The sequence below is a fragment of the Myxocyprinus asiaticus genome, chromosome 17, assembly GCF_019703515.2.
Source record: "Myxocyprinus asiaticus isolate MX2 ecotype Aquarium Trade chromosome 17, UBuf_Myxa_2, whole genome shotgun sequence".
NCBI classification, from domain to species: Eukaryota; Metazoa; Chordata; class Actinopteri; order Cypriniformes; family Catostomidae; genus Myxocyprinus; species Myxocyprinus asiaticus.
In genome coordinates, this window is record NC_059360.1 from 45432159 (window position 1) to 45457500 (window position 25342).

Consider the following 25342-nt stretch of genomic DNA (forward strand, 5'->3'; position numbering starts at 1 on the left):
TAGCAAGACATAGAAGTCCGCCATTTTATTTCAAAAACGTTCAAAATGTAATTTCCATCAGCGTCATTTCCACAACACAATACAGATTTTGAGATGTGCTGGAAATGACACTGTGGTGGGAATTTTCATGACTTTCAGAAAAAATGACAATAATGGCACAAATCTCCTGATGCATGTACACTGTTGGACATTGTTAGTAGACAAGTTTAAAGAACTAGAGATTGTGTAAAAAATGTTTTAACTGGGTTTTACTTTCGAGAAGAAACACCCATATGCTGTTAACTTTACAATTGAAAACATTTTCTTTCACACATAGTAGTGACATTGACATTTTGCATTATGGTAATAAGAAGGAGGGGGCTTTGCTTAATTTCATAACAACAATGTCAGTGCGAAAAATCTTAACTTTAAATTCTTTCTTTTGTTTTTGGGATGAAATACAACTTGGAAATGTTCTTGGCTGGTTTTGTGAGATTCACCCACAAATGTCATACCTGTTGTTTGCAACTGTGGCTAAAAAAGACCTACGGAATCTGTGTATCCGGAGCAGACTGAAGCTCTCTTCTGATTCGTCGTTGGACTGCCACCAGCCAAGCTCCGTCTGTGTGTTACTGACCAAAAAGGAGATGATGTCAGCCATTGTCATTATAAAAGCTATGGAATAAAATGCTCTGTGGCCTTCTCCTCTGATTTCCCTGCTTTCTGTCTGCTCCCATTTCCCATGCAGAATATTCTATGAATCTTAAGCTGTATTTCATCACTCTGCATAACATATAAATCCATTTTTCTTTGCATGCTAAACTCAACTTTTCCAACATCATATGATCTTTCTCACGAAGTAAAGATGATATTATAGGGATGGTTTACGCAAAAAAGAAAACTGTCATCATTTACTACCTCATCATGTTGTTCCAAACCTGTATGACTTCTTTTCTTTTGTGGAACACAAAAGGAAACATTTTACACATTCGAAGCTGCTACTTTACGGAGGAATAATGCATGAATTGACCAGGGGCGAAGAGTTTTTAGATAACTAAAATGAGACCATGACAATAATCAAATATGACGAGAAACAAAATAATACTGCAAGATTATCAACAGTGCACTAACACAGTTTTTCATTTATTTTTTTATTTATTTATTTTTAAGAAAGACATTTCTAGAAAGGATTGATTTACAGTAGTTGTTGGGGATTTCCCGGCTTGAGTTGCGTTAGCTGAAAGAGCTGAACACCTTATAAATAAACTTTACTAACGGATTAATTACTTCACTCAAACGCATTCTATTTATGTAAGATTAATCACTATATCCATAACAAACTTAATATCACAACTGCACATCTGCACAGACAATGAAGCGAATGAACAGGTAAACTTGAACTAAGATGCACTAGTCAGAATGCGTCATTTGCGCTTTGAATTCGTTGTTTCCTTAAAAACATGTAATGCCTACCACCCCTGGAGTTCGCTAGTTCGTGAGTTCGAATCCAGAGCGTGCTGAGTGACTCCAGCCAGGTCTCCTAAGCAACCAAATTGGCCCGGTTGCTAGGGAGGGCAGAGTCACATGGGGTAACCTCCTCGTGGTCGCTATAATGTGGTTCGCTCTCAACAAGCCATGTGATAAGATGCGCGGGTTGACAGTCTCAGACCCGGATTGAGTGGTTAGGGTTAGGGTAAGGTTAGGTTAACAACATATTAATCTATAGGGCTCTATTTTCGTGAGTGTGTAAAGTGCTATGCGCCACGACCGTGCACTACATCTTATCCAATTTTCGTGAGAGCGCTAATTCTAAGGGCATTTTCGTGCCAGCTCAAAGCGCAAGTGGGCTTGGATGAGAGTGTTTGCGCTACTGTGGGTGTATGCACACAAACTGTGGGTTAATGAAGTGGCTCAAAGCGCAATTTGATATTTTCTTGAGAAATAGGTCACTGCGCTAAGACGTTTCAAAAGCAGGTCTTATCTTAGCGCAAAGTCTAAATTCAGTTCCTGCGTTTGCAGTTTGGAGATTCCACCAGCAGCTGGTAATAAAGTTCATGTCCAAATTCTGAAAATATAGTGAAACATGAAATGATGTCCCTGATTATCAGAGTTGTAGCCGTTTAATGAAACAAATATTTATGAGATTTGTGTTAAACTATCTTTAGGTCATGGTTTATTTTTCAGTTGTTATTATTATTATTATTGTTATGTTTATGTTTACATTTGTATTTATGATATAATTTGTATTGGTATTTTTCCACCTGTTGTCATAGAGTGAAGTCACTGCAAAAGGGGCCGGTGGAAGAAGTTTTCGTTTGAAGTGTAATTTGAATTTAGAAATATTTTTGCTTTTTTTTTCGTCTTTCAATAAATTAATTTTTCTAAATCAAAATCGACCGGTAGAAGTGAAGTACGTTCCGATACAGTCACTGTTAATACTAGCCGTGATTTGTGTCAGTAGATGAAAATTATTAATAATACTTACATTCTCTATAATTTAACGGTGCATACATCCAAATCCTGACCTGAATAGTATTTTCTAAGCATATAAAAGGAGCGTCACTGCATACAGTCCATTTACACTACCAACTTCTTATGAATGTTCTGTCTTTGTTTATATAGTTTATAGAATGCTATTAAAATAGGGCCCTTCCTGATACATGTTTTTGTCATTTTACACATTATTGTCAACTAAAAAGTCATTTTTATTGACTAAAATGACATGCCATTCTAGTCCGAGTACAGTTGAAATTAATACATATGAAATGAAATATTGACTAAATTTAAAAGACAAAAATTATGACTAAATGACTCTGTGTGAAATTTAACACTGCCAAGGTTGAAATAACTCTCTAATTCACACTTCAGCATATTCGTAATTGGCACATCACTTTCAGTGACGAAACGTGAGAACCAATGCCGTTTGGCATGACAGACGTCAAACCTGGTGCAACACATCGTGACATATTTGAATGTACGGGAACACAAATAAGGTTTGAGAGCTACGGCCATGCAAGTTCTAAGAGGGGGGCTAGGGGGCATTGCCCCTTAGATTTTCCTAGTGCCCCCCCAAAAACTTCTGACCCTCCCGGTCTGATGAAGAGACAACCATTTGTCCACCCTTTAGATCAAAATGCCCCCCAAAGATTGTATCTTAGTACCAGCTCTTCGTTCCTTACACAAAGCTATGATATTGCTTCAAAAGACTTGAAATATAGTGGACGAGGTATGATGATTTTTTTATTCAATGTTTTTAGAAGTTATACAGCCCCTGGTCATTATGTGCTTTCGTTGAATAGAAAAGAGCAGCTCTGAAATTCTTCAAAACATCTCCATTTGAATTCTGCAGAAGAAAGTCATATGGATTTAAAACGATATGAGCGTGAGTAAATGATGAAAATGAATTTTCATATTTCGTATGAAACTATTCCTGTAAGGTATTGTTGACTGTGTTGTCATGTAATTCACATGGGTTTCCACACAACTCTTCTTGTAGGCAAAGCCAAAAAGATGACTCTTTTAAGCAGGTCGTCATCAGGCTTTGAGTCCAGTCACCTGCCCTCCCCTGAGTATCCTACCCCAACCCTTCATTCCTGCAGATCCACCCCAAAAACCAGACCGGATCTTCAGTTGCTCCCACTTCCACTGCAAATTGACTCCATGAAGAATGATAATCTAGGAACAAGCCAATGCATGTTCAGAGGAAGACCCCTCAGCCATAGTTGCGGTGCCCTGGATAGCCTGTCAACTCAGACAGAGCTCTGGAAGTGTTGCTCCTCCGTAGAGGAACTTCGCCTGCAAAAAAATCCTGAAAAACAGCAGCCGTGCAGTGCAGATGAACTCAGGAACACTCCTGAAATGGTGTCCGACAGTACTGAGGACATTCCAAGTCAAGCAAGTAGTCAAGAGAATCCTGTAACACCTAATGAGTCTCAAGAGGTTGGAACTGCAGCTCAACCATCTTCTGCCTTCATTGACTCCAACATTTCAGAGGACTATGAAGAGGTGTCTGTAGATGTAGAAGAGGGACTCTTAGAAGATCTTTCTCCATGCACGCAACGCATGAAACCACCAGTTCCTCCGAAACCTCTTCCATTGCCGTTATTGAAGAGCAGGTACGCTGGTATTGGTAGTCAGGATGTTTCTATAAACACATCCAAGCCAGAGAGGTCAATATCTGGCTTTGAAGTTCAAAGGACCTCCAAGCCACTCATCTACAGGCCTGCAGAGAAAGCTCAGACTGCAAAAATGGCCAACCTGGAAACTTTGGTGGAGGAGAAGTTGTTCTCTGATGGCATTGACATCACAGAAGAACCATATTCTGACAAGGTAGCAGCTCTATCTATCTGTCTGTCTGGGTGTGTGTGTGCGTGTCTGTCTGTCATTCTGTTGTTCTATCCATCGTTATATCCATCTATCAACTCAAAATATCTATAGTTTGTTTGTTCTGTCATTCGATCTATATATTGTTCGTTCTATCATTTTATCTATCGTTCATTCGTACGTTTCGATCTATCTTTCTATCTATCTATATATCTGTCTGTTTTTTGTTCTGTCCTTCTTTCTATTGTCCGTTCTATCATTCCATCTTATCTGTCTGTTTCTGTTTTTCTGACCATTTTTTTTTTTTTTGTCTTTCTGACTGTAGTGTTGTATGTAAATCCTTCAACCTTCAAACTTAAATCAAATTTAAAATGTGTAAAGCCGTTTTAAAGTTTCTGTAATGGTTTTGTCAAGCCATCATCACATTTACAGTACATTTACATGTATTCATTTAGCAGATGCTTTTATCCAAAGAGACCTACAAAATGAGGAGAACAATAACATTTGTCTTGAGGAACTTTACCTATGTACTGTAGTTATCTAGTATGAGAGATCATGAATCCAATGAAATGTACACAAAAGACAGTTTGTGAATATTGCTCACCCGTGTTGTGGATAGTTTCCAGGGCATCGCTTATTGGTTGCTGAGATGTTTTGAGTCTTTTTCTCTATTTTTTTGGTGCATTGCTGTGTGATTAACAGGATGTTTTAGGTGGTCGCAAAGTGTTTCTAGTGGTTGTTAGGTGATTGCATACTGGCCTAAGTTTAAAGAGCCCACCCCTATGTCTCTATGAAATTCTGGGTGCTAGATATGGCGCGGCTCCTTCCTTCAATGTAAGCCTGTGGGTTGTTTTCATCCGTTTTATCATCTGTCAGGTGAAAATTGTAAGTCTGATTGCTCAGTAAAGTAATAGCACACCTCTCCTCAACAAGCCACATGATTTAAAGGATCATTCAAATCCGTAGCACAAACATGAGAGGCCAAAGTTTAACATTAATAGTGATGTTTGCTTTTGCAACACTGCTAATATTAATTAATGTATCTAGCTTGTTTGGTATCTTGAGTTTACGTTGTACATCTTCTCTTGCTTCACAGCATGGACGCTACAGAGTGCCGTTCTCTCTGGTCCAGAGGTACTCTGAGGATCTCGACAAACCTTTGGGTGACATTGCCATTCTAATCGATCGGACAAGAGTCCAACAACTTCTAAAGCAGCATCGTATAGCAGTGAGTTCTCTATATGGCAATGGGATATATTCAGTGTCTATTATACATTCTTGACAAACATTTCTGACTTATCGTTTGTTATTCCATGTCACAGATCCCATTGAGAGGGTTGTCAGAGATATGTGTGATCCCTTAAGCACATCTGGACCATGTCAAACTGGACTTCAGGACTTGATCGGTTGCAATGTGTGCGAACTGATTCCATTCCGATATATAAAGGAAATGAATGAAAACTGACTTGCATCAGAATCATCAAACAGCAATACTGTTTCAAAGACTCCCCAAGTGGATTGTTGCGTGCCTCTTATTTGCGTTTATTGAACCCTTTTGCCTATTAAGATTTTTTGAGGGTCAGTCTCTGTGGGTTCCTGTTTAGTATTCTGTCCTTTAGTATGTTAGAAACTGAAGTAGTTTGACTCATTAAATTTGTGACTGTATTTTAAATCAAGTCAGTGATTCAAAAAGTGATTTCTGTTGAATAAGTTATTATTGCATTCATTGCAACATCTAGAGTGACTTGAAGGCACCAATTTGACTAATCCTATGACTATGAAGAAACTGGTAGCATCCTTAGAAACCATTAATGTTGCCTTATTAAATGTAAAGATATAATAGTAGCTTTTTGTTTATGGCACATTGAAAACAATGGATCATATTGAAAGCCTTAAGACTTAATATAAAAGTAGTCAAAATACTGGTTTTTGTTTTCAAAAGTTGCCTTTAATATAAAGAATTCTGCAGTTTTGGAGAGTAAAAAATATTTTTTCTGTTTTTTACATTGTCTGATATTTTCCTTGGCAATGTTCCAATTGATTTCACAAAAATATTTATTTCATTCTGTAATATGGCATTTATTTGATGTTTTTGCTTGTAACAATTATCAGTAACTATTTTAATTAATTTTAAATCAGGTTAAGAACTGAGGTTAATGCAGGTTGTGAGAATGAACTGTACTGTAAAAGTTTGTAAATGGCTTTTCAGTGACAAATGTGTTTTAAAAATTAATAAAGTCAACCATCTTTCATTTTATCAACAGTTGCAACTTTAAAAACATTTTCTGATACATGTAAGTCTGATAAAAATACAGTATATGATCCTTAACAGATCAGTAGTTGATGTACAGTCGAATATGAATATAGATGTGTGAAAGTTTAATAATAATATAGAAAGTACATTAGCTGTACATTTTGATTTAATAACAGTCAACTCATAAATTATCCCAGAATTATATTTGTATCTTAAGTAGCAGTAGTGGATGCTGGCATAGGCGATATAGGCAGCTGCCTAGGGCGGCAACATTCTCTGGGGCGGCACAACAGGATACCTGATCGGCCGCCCCCGCACAGAGCTCGCAAGATTGCGATGGGAGAAAGGTGCCTTGAGTTGTTTCTGACAAGCAACTCAGCCTTAAAGGCTCTATATGGTTAGTACGCTATTATGGATGCTCATAATGCATTCTTACATTCTGAACAAACATAAGATAACCATGATCAACAGTATAGGTACACCATGACACAGGATCACCTCAGGTGGTCTTGAGAAAATTAGTAACAACTATGTGATTGCTGGGCAGATATGAAAATCCAATTGTTACCTATGTCAAGAAACTTTCATTCATTTAATATATATATATATATATATATATATATATATATATATATATATATATATATATATATATATACTGTATATGTGTGTGCATTGCATGACATTTGTAATTGACAATTTCAATGCACATTAACTGTAAGCTTTGTTTAATTAAAATGATGCAATAACAATATTAACTCATTCATTCATTATCCCACAATTATATTTCCATCCTAAGTAGGACTTAAATTAGCTGTACATTATCAGCTTTATTTAATAATACTATTAACTCATTCATTATCTCACAATTATATTAGTGTCTTAAGTAGGCTTCACTACTTTAGTATAAAAAAATACAATAAAATATATAATGCTAACAGATCATTTACTGTATTGTGACCAGTGTCAGTAATTTAATGAATTTTTATACATAAGCCTAATTCATAGTCAAGCTACTTTCATTTATTTTTATTTATATATTAAAATTGAATGACATATTTAACAATTTGAATGTGCATTAGCTTAAATCATCGTCATCATATTACAATTATTTAATAATATTTCTGACTCATTTGTCATCCCATAATTATTTTTGTCTTAAGTAGGCTTCATACTGTAAAAAATGTTTTTGCAATTATAATACATTATTTAATGCTTAACAGATATTTTACTCTACATTAAAATTGTTACCAATGTCAAGAATTGTATTTGTTTTCATATATACGTAGGTCCTATTCATATTTGAATGTACATTAACCACTAATAATATAATGTACTAAACATTCAAATGAAAGGGATTATTAACTGTTACCATTAGCAAATTGAAAATCCCAGAATTTATTTTTGTACCTGGCAAATGTGTAAATGCATTTCTAGGAGTTACAGTATGACGTAAACTGACGCGTCACAGCACAGTAAGTTTGGAGATGCAAGAGTTCAGTCGCGCGCAGTGCGGACGAGGAGACGCAGCGCAATTTATGCGCTTTTAGGAAAAACAGAATGACCTACTGCTTTGTGGATGAAACTCGAAGCACGAATGGGTTGCTACAATTCTCAGTGGAGACATGAGAACATGATGACTTTCAGAAATCCTCCTTCTCATAAACACTTGACAGGTTACATGCGCGTGAGGAACCGGAGGGAAAACTGGTTGGCGGTGATTCTGCTGAGAGTGTCGAGACGGGACTTTGGATTCTGTCTCACAGCGCTCTTTATATTCTGCCTGGGATCTGTGTTATATCAGCTGAACGGAGGCGCACCAAACATACTGCTAAATGTTGGTAATTACCTCGGTAAGACTGTTATTAATAAACATGGGCTATACATTGATCAGGGGTCTATATATAGCATTACAAATCAATGTGACAAAACTAAAAGAAATAGCATTATAACATATAAGAACTTTATGTAATGTTTTGTTTGGAACATTAATTATATTATTTATTATATTAACACTGAAAAAATAAAGCTTAACTTAAAATGTATGTTTTCATTAGTACATTTTAATGGAATAAAATTAAGTAAAATTCATGACATAATATGGAATAAAGTGTGAGTAAATCTAACTTAAATATTTCAGTTTATACAGTAACTTTTACTTATAAATCTGATGTAATGGTACTTTAAAAAAAACTTGATCAATACATGAGGGCGCATTGTAAAGATAACAAACAATCTTAAATAATATTTATTTATAAGGTAGAGCATTCATTTCTACATGCTTGAATTGAGTACAGATGTACAATTGACTATTTTTAAGTTCACACACAAACTAAATTATTCAATATAGAGACTTAATCTTTTCTGCTATATTTACAATACAATTGTTTTTCAGTGTAGGCTTTTTAAACAGATCAGTTGAAATATTATTATAAAAGATCATATATATATATATATATATATATATATATATATATATATATGCACACTCACTGATCACTTTATTAGGAACACCTCTCACCTACTTACTCATGCAATTATCTAATCATCCAATCCTGTTGCAGCAGTGCAATTCATAAAACCATGCAGATAAGAGCTTTAGTTAATGTTCACATCCACCATCAGAATGCGGAAAAAAATATGATTTTGACCATGCCATGATTGTTGGTGCCAGGTGGGCTGGTTTGAGTATTTCTGCAACTGCTGGTCTCCTGGGATTTTCACACACAACAGTCTCTAGAATTTACTCAGAATGGTGCCAAAAACATAAAACATCCAGTGAGCGGCAGTTCTGCGGATGGAAACGCCTTGTTGATGAGAGAGGTCAACAGAGAATGGCCAGACTGGTTTGAACTGACAAAGTCTACAGTAACTCAGATAACCGCTCTGTACAATTGTAGTGAGCAGTATAGCATCTCAGAATGCACAACATGTCGAACCGTGAGGTGAATGGGCTACAACAGCAGAAGACCACGTCGGGCACTTTATTAGGACCATAGTGTTCCTAATAAAGTGCTCAGTGAGTATATATATATATATATATATATATATATATATATATATATATATATATATATATATATATATATATGTATATATATATATGTATATATATGAAAAGATGTGTTATAACATTTTGTATTACTGTAGTTCTGTTCTTAGATCAACTGCATCAGCTAAGGTCCATAAAGAGTTGATTGTGTCAGCATTTCTATAGGATAGGCCTGCTGATGTTATTCTTGGCTACAGGAGCTGCTCAGGTGACCACCTGTGAATGCTACAGGAGTCTATATAAACTGAATGATAGGTGGCCTTTCATTGTACTACCATCTTCATTCACACATTATACAATGTCTTTAGTCACCAGTGTAAGACTGACAGCTGCAATGGAGGGTGGATTTCCAAAGCATAATTTCTTAAAAATCTCATACCGAAAGCATCAGTCTTAAGCCCAATCTGATATTTAGTACCACTGTCGACTAAAGTTGATTATATGGGCTTATGAGAGACACATAATTATGATTGTCTCTGCTGCTGAGCATAAATGTAAGTAGCAAGCATGGTCTTACTGCCTTGCTAGTAAGCATTTTTGTATGACGGTACCAGAAAGCAAATTGCATACAAAACTTAGGACTCTGGGGTCCATTCACTTCTAAATCTGTACACACAAATAGCCAGAGTAAACAGGTTTACAAAGTGTGATACAGAAGCTTCCTTCACCTGGAGAATTGCAACTTATATTGTTCAGTGCATATTGGTATGTCTTTAATGCAACTCTAATGCAACTTTGTGCACACTAAAATACATTTAAATTGAAATATTGTATCATGCATTATTTAATTGACCTCATTCTTCCTATATATTGCATGAGCGGTAAAAGTGTTTTTAAAAAGTGCCTGCACTGTCACTTAATACTTCTTCAGAACCTCTAATGAAAGAATAATTTGTCAATGATTTAGCCATTTTAATTCATGTATTTTATTCTTTTTTTTAGGGAGATTTGCTGATGGACCAGTAGCTCCCAGAGTAAGAGCCCTACATGTCATATTAAGCTAATTTGAATGCTTAAATTTCACATGTGATTGTCATATTCGTCTTGCACTCAAATTATTTTTCAATGCATATTCAGTATACCATTATGAACTACCATTTCTTATCTTTAATGCAAGATTGTTTTGAAGTGGTGAATGTTAAGTAGATGATCAGTGAATACTGTAACACACTGTCTTCTCTGCTGCAGGCCTTACCTTTCCCAAGTCAGGTTGTTTACAACAGAGTCGGTAAATGTGGAAGTCGCTCTATTGTTTTGTTGTTGCGTATGTTGGCCGACAGACATCAGTTCACCCTCATTTCTTCAGATATTCACAACAAGACCAGACTCACAAAACGTGAGCAGGTAATTCACAGAACAATGTTGTCTTTTATCTGCTACCCATATTTACAGTAAAACTAATACTTGTGTTAGTTTTAACATTTCTTCTTCCATTCTCATGTAGGTGAATCTGATGAGAAACATCAGCACAACTCCTCAGCCATTTCTCTACACTCGACATGTACACTTTCTCAATTTTAGCAGGTAAGTAGATGCATTTATAGCTTTCAGTTCACTTAGAATAAATTGCAGCAGCTTATAGCGTTGTTTATTTGCATGCGCTGTCTGCATTGTTTTATCACCTGAAAGGAATTAACGTGTAAACACACCCAAAGACATATCTCTAAAATAAAAATGCTTTCAGCAAATGGTACTTACAGTAGCACTGGGTTAAGCTGGATTGACACATACGACACGTTTTTGCGCTTAAATACCATGCACTAAAGTTGCGCATTTGTTTAGTGAGTTTGCCTGTTTATTGGGTTTATTACAAAGATAAAAGTGATTCTAATATTGTTCCTCTCTATACTGAAATCAGGTTCAGAATAGATGAGCCTGTGTACATCAACATCATCAGAGATCCAATCAACCGATTCTTATCCAATTATTTCTTCCGGCGGTTTGGTGACTGGCGAGGAGAAGAGAATCATGTTGTTCGGACGCCCGGGATGAAGGAAGACGAGAGATATTTAGTAAGAGCTTTTAAAAGAAACCAGTTTTAACTTTTAAGAAGAAACAACACTATACTAGAGGTGCACCGATGTATCAGCCAATAATTGGTTTTGTAATTGTTAGAATTGTTTAAAAACAGCCAGTTATCAGGGACAATTATTTGTCTGTCAAAAGAGGGCGGAAAAATGCATCGAACAATAAAAAGAAGAACAACCAAACTATCAGTATCAGCAGATGTTGTTCTAAATAATCGGATATCGGTATCTGCACACTGAGATTGTATCGGTTCATCCTTAATTTATACTATACTATATTTTCAGGGTTGGGAGGGTTACTTTTAAAATGTATTCCACCACAGATTATAGAATGCATGCTTCAAAATGTAATTTGTAACATATTCCGTTAGATTACTCATCGTCAGTAATGTAATCTAAACTCTTTGGATTACTTTTTCAGCACTGGGAGATTTTTTCACTTCTTTTTGACTATAAACAAGTGAAAATTAGAAAAAAGTGGAATAAAGTGATTGGCGCCAATGGTCTCTATGGTAAACTTAAGCTTGTGATGCTTTTAGGAAACGATGCCCAGTACAGTAAAACAAAATACACTTATATAAAAACTTCATGATCTGAAAAAGCCTAAATATCTTGTGCAGTGAAGCTTCTCAAGTAAATTTGTTCTTATTAAGAATAATATTTTTGCAGTACATCTTTGCACTAATATCAAAGGTCTTACTAGAAGACTACTTTTGATAGAACTCATTATATAATATAATAACGACTCATAACAAGTGCATCTAATGGCTAGAAATACTATTTTACCTTTACTTAAAGGTGCACTCTGTAATATTTTCCTCATTAAAAAAGTTGAACTCCTAAAGACATGAATTGTAATTTTGTAATATATGTAGGAAATCATGACCACTCACATTAAAATGAAGACTCCAGTCATATCAATAACCTTATAAAAGCTGTTTTATTCTACATGGAGAGGGTCCACACATGGGGGCGGCCATGTTAGAATCACATGACCAGCTGAATACTACTCACTTAATCTCAGTAACCGTCCTGTTATTTGACACTTTCACTCATTGATTAAAGTAATCATGGCTGACTGTGAATACTACATTTCTACAATGGCATCTGAAGCTGAAAACTATTGATTTTAAATGATGCTGCATCCAAGCCACTAGGTGTCAGTGTCAGTACAAGATGATACAAAGACAAAAGTTAGTGAGTGCACCTTTAATGCCAAATGTTCACGTGTCAATTTACACAAGGAACTATTTCTGATGCTCCAAACTTACATAAAACCCCCACAGTGTGTTCACAACAACATCTTCCGATGATTTGTGGATTCTGTTCATAGAATGAGGCAGAAAATCTATTATTTTTAGCTTTCTATATGATGCTACAGGATACATAGTTTAGTATTTCTCATATAAACTCCTGAGACCCCTGCGTGACTGCTGTGTGCATTTTCCATTTCACTTTTTGATTTGTATCTAGTAGCACCTAAAAAACAAGCAAAAAAAAAATAATAAAAAAAATCTTGAGCAAATATTTTTCTTAAAAATGTATGTCCACATATGTGGACAGCGAGATTATGTTGTGAAATTTGGAATAAAAGGAAGCTATAGAAAGTCAGATATTTAATCAAATTGTTTATTATGTGTCCAGGAGTGTTGGTTATTCATGTTTTTTAGACGTTACAGACATTACAGCTGATTTTCTGTAAAGCTGAATAAATAATTCTGATTCAAAGTAATGTCCAGCATCATCCAATCACTGCCAACCATGTTAAAATAAAATGATACATTATAAATTCTGAATCTATGTACTGATTATCATTGTCACATGTCTGCCAAACATGTTGAGTGATCCAAACATCATCTGCAGCCTGAAACTGAACTTTTGATCTGATTTTAGGAGTGAATGCACTTAGCTGCATTCACTCATAGAAAGCTATAGGATGCTCCCTTGCTCCCTATTTAGTGAATGACTTAACCTCCAGTGTGCTGTCTGTCTGCACTGGTCTCAGAACAGTTTGAAATGCACCTTATTTTCATCCTAACTCCATATAAAGCCTCTGAAAGCAACATTTTTCAGCTTTTGGATGAACCCACTGATTCTCAATATGAAAATGCACAGTGAATATATAGGAATGCATTTACTAATGTTAATGAATAGAATCGGATTGCACAGAGATAACAAAATAAAATATGACAAAATGTATATTAAAATGAAGCAAACTGACCCACAGATGTGTTAGAGTTGAAAGTTATTCAAAATAACTAACATGTTTTTTCTACTTTTGAGGAAATGCGGTGCCAGTGTCCACATATGTGGACATCTTGTTTAGCAGGGCGCTGATGTGCGAAAAATAAACAGATTTTTTAAAGCGGCATATCAAACGAAACTAGAGATGCTACTATTTACATCCAAACAGGTTTCAATGAACAAACGTAAAGATATTTCTTACCAGAGGCACTTTTGTTGGCGATGCGTCCGTAGGAGCGCTTCAAGAAAATCGACGTCATGTTGTTGTGTCATGTGACTTAGCGCGATAGAAGTTAACCCTTTATATGACAGACTAGAGTCTTGTGAACAGCATTCAGTCGGCTTTTATTGATTTAAATTATGCGTTGTGTATACCGCATACACATTTACAAACCATATAACCTTGTAATCATTTATTTATTGGATTTACATTTCATCTGTCAGAGCGTTATGTAACACATCATAAGGAAAGTGTTTCACCGCTGTTCAAATACACTTTGGATCGCATCATTTATATGTATAAATGTTTTCCATCTGAAAGGACTAGATATTAAATGAAACAAATGACAATAAAATGCAAAGTAATCTCTTCAGTAATCAAAATACTTTTTGAATGTAACTGTATTCTAATTATCAATGATTTAAACTGTAACTGTAGTGGAATACAGTTACTTATATTTTGTATTTTAAATACGTAATCCCGTTACATGTATTCCGTTACTCCCCAACACTGTATATTTTCTGAAGACAATGTGAGCGGTTCTTGTCCGTGCAAAACTTGCCACTACAACACTAGGGCATTGCTTTGGGATCGCTAGGCTGTTGCTAGGTGGTTACTTTCAATAAACTGATAAACAACGATAAAAAGCCGAAGGAGGAACCCGAGCCATGTTTAGAGACCAGAATATAATAAAGACTTGAAGGGTGGATTCTTTTAGCATGGGGCCAGTAAGCAAACACCTAACAACCACAGAGAACACCCTAGCAACAGCACAGCAATGGTCTAAAACCACTCAGAACACATTAGCAACTGCATAGCCACGTCCTGGCAACCACCTACAACACCCAAGTTAGGTGCACGGGCAAGCACTGCTCACATTTAACTTTAGAAAATGTAAAAATCTAGTTTCTATTTGTATTTCACATAGATGGTCTCTGTTTGTCTGGCCCGTGACGTCACATGTACATAAACCGCCTGTGAAAATGAATGATTACATTTCACTCTAATGACTGACAGGAAACGCCACAGACAGCACAGTCAATTTTCATGCTAAATATAGACTGCGTAAACCGTTTTTTTTTTTTTTTTTTTTTTTTAAATGCAGTCCATTTGCTGAGTTATGAAGGGGGCATTCATGTGAAACTATAACACAGAAGGGGAACTGTATGACACAGCTCAGCACACAAACTCACTGTTAGTTTATTAAGAGCATGCATTCACAGAATTTTCATTAAGTTGCATTTATACTAATTAAATGTATGTATTGCTCTAGTCAAACATACTGAATCCTCGATTGGAAAACTACACTGAAAAGTCTCTCTGAAATGCACTTTAAATATGAAACATTCTCTCATACTGTCTACAGTAGTTAGTTATGATTTAAGGCATCCAGTAATTACTGATGTTTGCTAGCATCACTATTACTACATGTCCTTGAGTATGAGCAATAGTAACACTGATGCTAAGCACCACTGATATTTAAAATCTCTCATTTCTGCATTCGTTTTCAATTGTTCATGAAAAAAGTCATGGAAATATTTTATAGTGAATATGATTTCTTTCTAGTTATACTCAGATCAAAATATTATCCGCTTGGAATTGATATTTGTGAATGCAATCTCTTAAAAATTATTTTCTATTTAAAATTCTTGCTGCAAACAGTAATTTACTCTGTATTTTTGTCTTGTTTTCCTGTAAATATACAGTATCTAATCATCCTTAAAACAAGACATTTACTTGAGAAGAAGAATGACTTGTTTAAATATAACAGCAAGGGCTGTTGATTGAACACATTCAGTGCAATTAATTATATAAAAAATAATGGGAAAAAATTATATTATATTGAATAATTAATTAATTATGTCCTCTAGATGCTCTAAAAGTGTCCTTCTGATGCATGTGTACATTGACATATGATAGGCTTATATTCAGTGATATGGAAATAAACAGTATATTACCTTCTAAAGCCACTTTTTGTTTTGCCTTATCAATGCTTTACTCGTCTGCCACAATAATGTAATGCATTGTAATTATTGGAATTTTTATATTTATTATATGATATCTATAATTATTTAAATATAATTATTTTATCATTATTTATTGAATATTGTAAATTTAGGTCCCTTCTCTGAAAATATTTATATATGTGATTAACTGTGATTAATTTGATTAATTAATGGGCAAATCATGTAATTAATTTGATTAAATATTTTAATCGATTCACAGCCCAAATAACAACATTTTATGAGGTTTGCTTAAACAAACAAAAAAATAAATAATGATTTGCCATTGTGAAAAAAAAAAAAAAAAAAAAAACTAGTTCAAAGAGAAAACAAGCTTCAATATCTTTCTCAAGATATCTTGATTCTAAAATCTAAAACTGTATCTTAAAGATGTTTTAGATGTACTGGAAAACAAGACAAAATAGTGAGTAAGAAAATAATTTAGCTGTGTATCCAGTTAGTCATGGAAATTCTTTGGTCAAATAGACTGGAACCCTGATGCTCTAGTTGTATTTGCTTAGTAGCAGGAAATAGCCAGTCTTCATAACTGATATGAATGCCCCATAGTTACAAGAGTTGTACCCTCAGACCCCTTGTGGATGAATATAGAGGTGTTCCTTCAACTTCAGGCAATGTCATGTCCCAGGGATTGATTTTTATTTCAACTTTATTTAAACGGATTTCATTATTTTTTTTTTATTATTTTTTTTAGTTTGTTATGTCAGGTCACATTAACACACATAGAAACATTTTACAAGGCCTTTATCATTTATATTAGGTACAAATGCCTTTAATGTAATGTATTTATTTATTAAACCATAAACAACTGTCATAAAAATACAAATTGTTACATTTAAACATTGATAATCTAAACAAATAATAAAATAAATATACAGAAATATAAACAAACTGTTTCAATATTTATTGTGTGAAAAAGATTTCTATCCATTTTTCAAAAATTACGTCTGTCACACATTTGTGGCGACAGTTTTGCCCCTAAAAAGTTTTTTTCAAATGTTAGTGTACTTGTTAACCAAGTGGGCAAAAGTCTCAGTGAAGAGCATGCTTGAGATGAAATATGAGACAAAAAGAAAAATCAAGGTAAATGTCACTTTTGAGCAGAATATTTTTATTGGCTGTCATTTCCAAACAAACCAAAATTTTGCCAAATTATGCAAAAAGTGTGAAAATATTATTTATGTGTATTTAAGGATACATAAAATGTTAGCTATAATATTTGGCTTAGAGATGTGCATTTGGCACATTTGAGATGTGCTGGAAATGACTCTCTGGTGGGAATTTTTATGACTTTTAGAAAAAATGACAAAATTTATATAAATCTCCTGTGATGTGAGCGTGCACATACACTGTTGTTTTTTTAGGAGACAAAACAGACAAATTTAAAATAGGCAAATAAATTAGTGAAAGTGTGAAGAATGTTTTAACTGGACTTTGCGTTCTAGAAATTCACAGTGCCTGAAGTTGAAGAAACTCCTATTAGTTATAACACATGACTTTTACACTGCATGTATATCAGTTAAACAAAAACTGGTGTTCATATTTTTTGTCATATTATGTTGTTCTTGGTTAAAGGACATTAACACATGCATCTTGGAAAGCTATCCAGAATGCTCGAATCCAAGATTGTTCTACATTATTCCGTATTTCTGTGGGCAGCATCCTCAGTGCAGGTGAGTAGCCTTATATGATTAAACCTTTTACAACATTTGTTTATATCTGAATTATTGTCTGCTCAAAATTGAATATTAGAATTAAAGCTGAAGTGTGTCAGAGACCATATGCACGGTCAACTAGAGTATAAGCAAGTCATTTGTAGTCAGCTCTGTGGCGCTTTCAAAACTTTGTTTTGCTTGTTTGAGCATCCCGACTAGCCTGATAGCACAACATTGGCTCAGCCAATGGCGTGTGTTTGGGGTGGGGCTATCTGTTTTTTTGACCAATGAAAGACGGGGCGGGGGGGGGGGGGGATCATAAAACTTAGAGACAAATGCTAGATGCACAAAAACTACTCACTTCACCTTTAATTATTAATCTATAGACAAGGAAGATAAACTTCTTGCCTAGAAATCCAATAGCTGTAGTAATACATGTGGGGTCATCATTGTAATTTTAATGTGATGGTCTGTAATGAACCAGAGAGCCGAGTTTATGGGCACTAGAGACGGCTAAACGCAATGTTCTAGAACATTATCTGCTAGTGGGAGTGTTGGAGGAACTGGAGGATGTCTTACTTTTGTTGGAGAGACTCCTTCCACACTTCTTTTCAGACGTCTACAACATCTACAAAAGTCCAGGTGAACCATCTTCCCACAGATTTACAGACATGATGTTTGACATGGACTTAACTTATTGATGGAGCTAAAAGCTGATGTACATTAAAGGTGCTGTAAGCGATTTTGCCATTCTGGAATTTCCATGAGCTGAGCCGTTGATTTAGCCACGTCCCCTCTTTCCAAATCCCAGCACATCTAAGACACCGTAGAGACGGACACTGAGCAGAAGACTGTCATCCCATGGTAGCAAACTAGCGGCCTCAACTGACAACTGTTATGAAAAGCATGGCATAAAATTGGCTTTAAGCCTCAATAATTAGTTGCAACTACAACACTATGAGAATGATTGACAGGCAGAAAGCGTCAGAGACCGCGGCCCGCGGACATATTTTTGTTTGCTGTTTACAGAGTCTAGTGCTGTCACAGAGACCAGTGAGATATATCAGGACACTTATTTAATTAATATGTTTCAGAGAGTAGGAAGATTTTTTGCATACCTTTCCGTGAAAAAAATCACTTACAGCACCTTTAGTATGTAATAAAATCGCCTTTTTTTTCTCTCTGCAAAACACTTTGAGATACCTCTTGTTAAATTATTTGTCAATTTTAGTTAAAGCTGCACTACGTAACTTTGTGCTCTCTAGTGACATCTGTGGTTGAAACTTAAAATTGCAAGTAATTTGCAGATGAACATTAAACGCGAGTCGTGTTTCAGCACTGGATGAATCTCATGATTTGAGCTTTGCCTGTGTGTGATTATGAGCCGGAGTCATAATGTGCTGTTTTCATGTTGATATAATGTTATACGATTAAACATTTAAAACTGAAATATTACTTGCTTTGATGAAGATAAACAACACACGTATTCACATGTTTTGAATGAATGAATTTTACACTTATATAGCGCTTTTCTGACACTACACTCAAAGCACTCAATAGAACAGGGGACTCAATCACCTCAATCACCAGTTACCAGTATATTTTAATATAATTATTCCAAGTGTTTTATCTACTATTAATGTTTGTATTGTGCTACACTTATCAATTTAAGAGGTGAAACTCGTGATATGGCTGATTCGAGTTCAATGTAAGACTTTATTATTGTTATGTTATATTGTACAGCCTCAGTTGATAATGCAAGTGAACCGTAATATTACAATAGTATGTCAATGCAATGCTCACTTTGTGATAGTATGTCAATGCAATTGCACTTCAAATCAAAAACAAAATAAGAGAGTACTGTGTATTTTGCATAAAGAAAATTCAACTATTTCTAGAACCAATACCAAGTTATTTATTTATTTACTGTATTTATTTCTTTTTTGCCACGTGCATGGCATTATTTTCATGACAACAATGATCCCCCAAATTCTCATTACTGTGATGCATCCGGACACAACGATTTTCTTATTATTTATTTACTAAAATCAGAATAAAATAAACTCAGTGCAAAAAATGAATTAAAATACTGCTGTTTTCAATTTAAATATCTTTTTTTTTTTTACGCATTATAGTTGTTGTTTTTTTTCGTATTGTGGTAATTGACCCAGACATGAGATTTAGCCGTGTACTGTATAAAGTTTTTTTTTTTTTAAATGACCTTTCGATGAGCATTATTGTAAGTACCTATTCTCAGTATGTGGCTTTGTGACTTGTGCCTGTTTCTGCTCTATCTAGAATATAGGAAGCTGGGCAACATGACGGGCACCATCCGCAAACACTCCCCAAATCTAGAGGCCTTGCAGGTGCTTTATCAGCGCATGGAATACGAGTACAAATTCTACAACTTTGTCAAAGCGCAGTTCCACCTCACCAAGAGAAAGATTGGTCTGAGAACAGGCCCACAACCCTCCAGACTTTACACCAGCACGATTCAGAGGAAAGACCTACAGGAAGAGCTGGAAATAGAGGAACCAGAGGATTCACTCACCTGGGTGGAATCCTGAGAGATGCTAGAAGACCAAATCCACACTAATGAAAACGCATCTCTCATCCACACTGGAACAGCATTTTCCTCCACCGAAAGCAAAGACTTGTGAAAATGTTCTCTAGTACTGCATACTTTGGAAAAACGATGACTTTTGGAATGTGGAAACTTTTGGATTGGATGTGACCAAATATAGTGGAGAGTGGGGGTAAGATGAACCGGTGGGTAACCGTACATATTTTTTGTCATGTGACCTTGTAAGCAGGACGTATCCATCATTTCTATCTGGCTGTGATAACGAGAAGCACATGGGAAATTAGGGAAGTGTGTTTTTATACAAAAAAAAGTGTTTTTTTGCTGGCCAAATATTTTTTTTTTTTACATTTGAGGTTTACTGATTGATGTGCCACAGCAAATTTATTCAGATATGAAATCATGCATGGGGGTGTATGTCTAGTGTATAAATACCCATGATTTGATTAGCACAATATTAGCCCTGAAGCACTAAGCTAGGTGCTTTTTTCCAAAATTGTCACTATGGGGCAAAATGAACTGAACAGTCTGTGGAAAGTTGAGCCACTGGTTTTTACTAAAAACAAATTTGTTGTAAAAACTAAATGTTCTGTTTATAATGTTTGCAATCAAAAGAGGACCTAAAGGAGTATTTCTTTTTTCCGCCAAAGATTTACTGCTATAAGTTTGTATAGAATATGTGATCTTAGCTTTCCTACAGAGTCTGTTTCACCATAAAACTGGACAAAGCTCGAAAAAACTGTCGCTGGTGTTCATCTGTACCAAGATTATAATTGCACTGTATTGACATTCTTCATTCTTAAACTGTAAAATTATTTACTTTATAATGACCTGATAGTCTTCTTGTAAATTCTTTGAACAATTCTAACTTAGTGTCACATAGCAAATGTGAATCTGCTGTCAGACTAAGAATTTCATATAAATGAAGTACTCTCAAAAGTCTGAATTTCTATTGTTTAAATATAAATATAAAAATATGTGAAAAGGGTGTCATTTCTGCAACGCTAGTGGCACCAAATGGAATTGCACAACTGAGATGTTTTCATCCACGTTTTGCGTTGTTTCGCACACAGTGCATGAGTACGTGCAGACTGTCCCTAAACTCATGACAGAAGTTAGCGTTGGGCCTCTCAAACAATTCACGTCAATTTTATTTGTATAGCACTTTGTCACAATACACATCGTTTTAAAGCAGCTTTACAGAAGCTTAATGTCTTTGTATCCTATCCACTGAAAAGCTTTATAGAAAATCATGCTTTATTATCTTTAAGCTTATCTTTATTAAAACTTCATAAGATGAATCAGAATCAGACTCAGCTTTATGAAAAATGTATATATGCTGATATTATTTTTGTATAGTATGTATAATACAAGTGATGTAGTCATTGAATAGATTTCAGTGATCTGATTTTTCAACATGACAGTAAGGCAGTTTTTAATACTGTAATGATAACAATTAAATTGTGAGTAAATAATACATTGGTGGCGAAATGAAATTATAGGAACGGAAATTTATTTTGGATGCAAAACAATGTCATTTGTCTCTTACTAAGTTTAAAGTGCCATTTGTTCATTAGTATACATACTTGCAGAAATACAATGGTTCAAATCTAGCAGCATAAATCATTGTAAAAGTAGCATCAGTGTGTAAGTACTAGAGCAGAGTCACAGTTTGGAACGTGGTGATTGTTCAAACAGACTTTGCCTCACCAGTCCGAGCACATCCAGTGCAGTGCCCCAGCTCAGGGTAACACACCACACGCCATGACCATAGTTATGCACCACTGGCACAGGACGGCCCTGTACATGCAGATATTCCAGCTCCACTCGTAGGTTCGCCCGGCCCAGCCGTAGCCCCACCCACTCTCCAGCCATCTGAGCTTTGAGCAGTGATGGTTTCAGCTGGCTACAGTGTTCCATGATCTTCTCACTGACTGCTTTATCCACCTCCAACCGCCAGTCATCCACCTACCGTGTGCCTCCGACAGTGACATAGCTGATGCCAGGGTAGATGTAGGTCTTGCCATCTCCATCTCGTATGAAGTTCTTCAGCCAGGGAGCGTTAACCTTCAAGACCTGACCTTGTATTTGATAAACCTCCTCATCTTTAACCAAGAAGTGAGACCAGAGGCCTGAGCAGTTAACTATGACATCATACATCTGGGCCAGTTTATGAAGGTCGGTCACCATTTCATGTTGGATTTGACCACCTGCTTCTCTAAACCTATAAGAAAATTACGATGATTTGAACAGGCTACTGGCTTATTGATTGAATGCATCAATAAGCCAGTATAGATACATATATATACATACATACCACACATACATACATACTGTATGTGTGTGTGTGTGTGTGTGTGTGTGTGTGTGTGTGTGTGTGTGTGTATATGTATATATATATATATATATATATATATATATATATATATTTACAAATTTACTCTATATATAAAATATTTTATATACAGAATAGATGTGTTTTATACATGTATTTTTCAGTAATAAAATACTTTATATACAATACAAATGTTTATATATTTAGTTTTATGTAATATAATATTTTTAATACAGTATAGATGTTTTGTATATATTTATTTGTATGTAAAATAAAATATTTTATATACAATTTGATGTTTTATATATTTATTTTATGTAATATAAACACATATACAGTATAGATATGTAATAAAATATTAAATAAATTAAACATCAATACTGTATATACATTTTTATTTCATACATTATAAAGGTATAAAACATTTTATATACAGTATAGATGTTTTATACACTTATGTCATAACATATTGTATAAAGTACATAAATGTTTTACATATTTATTTGAATGTAATATAAAATATTTTATATAAAGTATAGAAATATTTTATACATTTATTTTAATGCAATAAAAATATTTTATATACATTAAAGATGTTTTATACATTTTACATGAAATATAAAATATATTATACATGGTATAGGTGTTATATTTATTTCTATTTAATATCAAATATTTTATGCACAGAATATACTGTACATGTTTTATATATTTTATGTAATAATTTTTGTGTATAGTATAAATGTTTATACATTTATTTTTAGGTAATATAAAATATTTGATATACAGTATAGGTATGTTTTATATATTTTTATGAAATATAAAATATTTTATGTATAGAATAGACATTTTATATATTTATTTTTTATATAAAGTTGTTTATATACAGCATAGAAACATCTGATACATTTATGTTAATGAAATACAAAATATTGTATATAAAGTATAGATTTTTATATTCAATTTTATGTAATATAAAATATTTTATGCACAGTACAGCTGTTTTTCTTTTTTAATGTAATATAAAATATTTTACCAAGTATAGATATGTAATATACAATATTAAACGCAGTATAGATATTTTATATAATGTTAATAATTTGTTTAACATGTATATTTTTAGATAATGTATGATGTATTTTTTGTGCCATTTTTGGATTTCTATGTATTATATTTGTATTTGTTTGTACTGTACCTTTTCTCTAGCCAAGGCAAGTAACTCAAACATTCACACTTGATTGTGGTGAAAGTTTGACCAAATTTATGCTCAGGTAGATGCTTCAGTTCATGATCTGTCATGTTCTTGAATACAAGAACGAAATCTGACCAGAAGGGCTTTTTGTCACCGGGCACATCCTTGAAAATTTGGTATCTAAGGGGAATCAGTGTAGACATTATAAGATGTAAGAGAAACACTACAGTATAATATTATCTTGTCTTTTGTTTATCTTTTTTTTTTTTTTACACTGAGCTGAGGAACACTCCAACATCTGATGTATGTGAGGAATCTGCAATAGCCAGGAGATGATCAAACATCTCCTTGAACCAGCGCTGTTGGCACTCCAGAGGGATATCTAGTGAGAGATTATGAAGAAAGTTGTTTATGAATTGCATTTCAATTGAAAATAAATATGAAAGCAAGTGCAGCACTTTAACTGTGGACTTGTACTTCATGTAAATGTTAATCTCAACAAGGAACTCTGAGGCAAAGAGGATTCCAGCAGCTCCATCAGTGGTGGTGTCAGGTGAGAACTTCTCAGCTATAATGGTCACAGAGCAGTACGGTAGAGCCTCTGCGATACATACCACAGTGGATAAACTGACCACACCTGCTCCAACAATGACCACTCTCACATGCTTCATGTCTGGGCAGCTCTACAAGATAAAGGGGGAAATATTAGTCACCAAATGAGGATGTGTGTGCACTCAATCTGATAAGAGGTCAACCAATAGTGGATTTTGCCGATATCGATAGCTAAGGTGGTGGAAAAGGCCAGTAACCGATTAAAAATGAAGATTTAATCCAGGGAGTGCTGAGTGACTCCAGTCAGGCTTCCTAAGCAACCAATTGGCCCGGTTGCTAGGGTGGATAGAGTCACGTTGGGTTAACCTCCTCGTGGTCCCTACAACGGTGTTCTCGCTCTCGGTGGGGCACGTGGTGAGTTGTGTGTGGATGCCACGGAGAATAGTGTGAGCCTCCACACACACTACGTCTTCTCGGTAATTCGCTCAACAAGCCACGTGATAAGATGCACGGATTGACTGTCTCAGACACAGAGGCAACTGAGATTCGTCCTCCGCCACCCGGATTGAGGTGAGCCACCATGAGGACTTCGAATGCATTGGGAAATGGGCATGCCAAATTGGGGAGAAAAGGGGAGAAAATAAAATAAAATATATTAAAAAATGAAGTTTTAGAACATAATGCAGGACTGCGAACAAGCCCGATATACACTTACTTCTTTTTGGGACTCTTATTTATTAGATTTTTGCCAAATAGATCTTTCCAAAAAGTAACTATCGGTACCGATTATTCTGTAAAACCGATATATCGGTTTACTTCTAAAAATTACATTCTTCTTGAAATCTTAATTTCATGTAAAGTCTCACAGACTACACTTTACACTCAGACCCAACAGAGTTACAGAGTC

The 25342-nt window shown here is 34.9% G+C and overlaps 2 protein-coding genes and 1 pseudogene across 5 annotated transcripts in view; 2 read left to right on the forward strand and 1 right to left on the reverse strand.

The window, feature by feature from the left end:
• Positions 1-6559, forward strand: part of sash1b (SAM and SH3 domain containing 1b) — a 143859-nt gene extending 137300 nt beyond the window's left edge. For all 4 annotated transcript variants that reach the window (XM_051722214.1, XM_051722217.1, XM_051722216.1 and 1 more), the window contains 3 exons: positions 3476-4308; positions 5399-5530; positions 5625-6559. In XM_051722214.1, the coding sequence (XP_051578174.1) occupies positions 3476-4308; positions 5399-5530; positions 5625-5666 (1007 nt within the window). In that variant the 3' untranslated portion in view covers positions 5667-6559. The remainder of the gene's footprint in view (positions 1-3475; positions 4309-5398; positions 5531-5624) is intronic.
• A 1517-nt stretch (positions 6560-8076) lies between these two features.
• Positions 8077-21988, forward strand: LOC127454803 (uronyl 2-sulfotransferase). Its single transcript, XM_051722225.1, has 8 exons — positions 8077-8409; positions 10551-10582; positions 10797-10952; positions 11053-11132; positions 11467-11620; positions 17696-17793; positions 18260-18417; positions 20074-21988. The coding sequence occupies exons 1-8, from the start codon at positions 8136-8138 to the stop codon at positions 20340-20342; spliced, it is 1221 nt and encodes a 406-aa protein (XP_051578185.1). The 5' UTR covers positions 8077-8135; the 3' UTR covers positions 20343-21988.
• A 33-nt stretch (positions 21989-22021) lies between these two features.
• On the reverse strand, positions 22022-24554 carry LOC127454804 (D-aspartate oxidase-like; annotated as a pseudogene).
• Between the last annotated feature and the right edge of the window lie 788 nt (positions 24555-25342).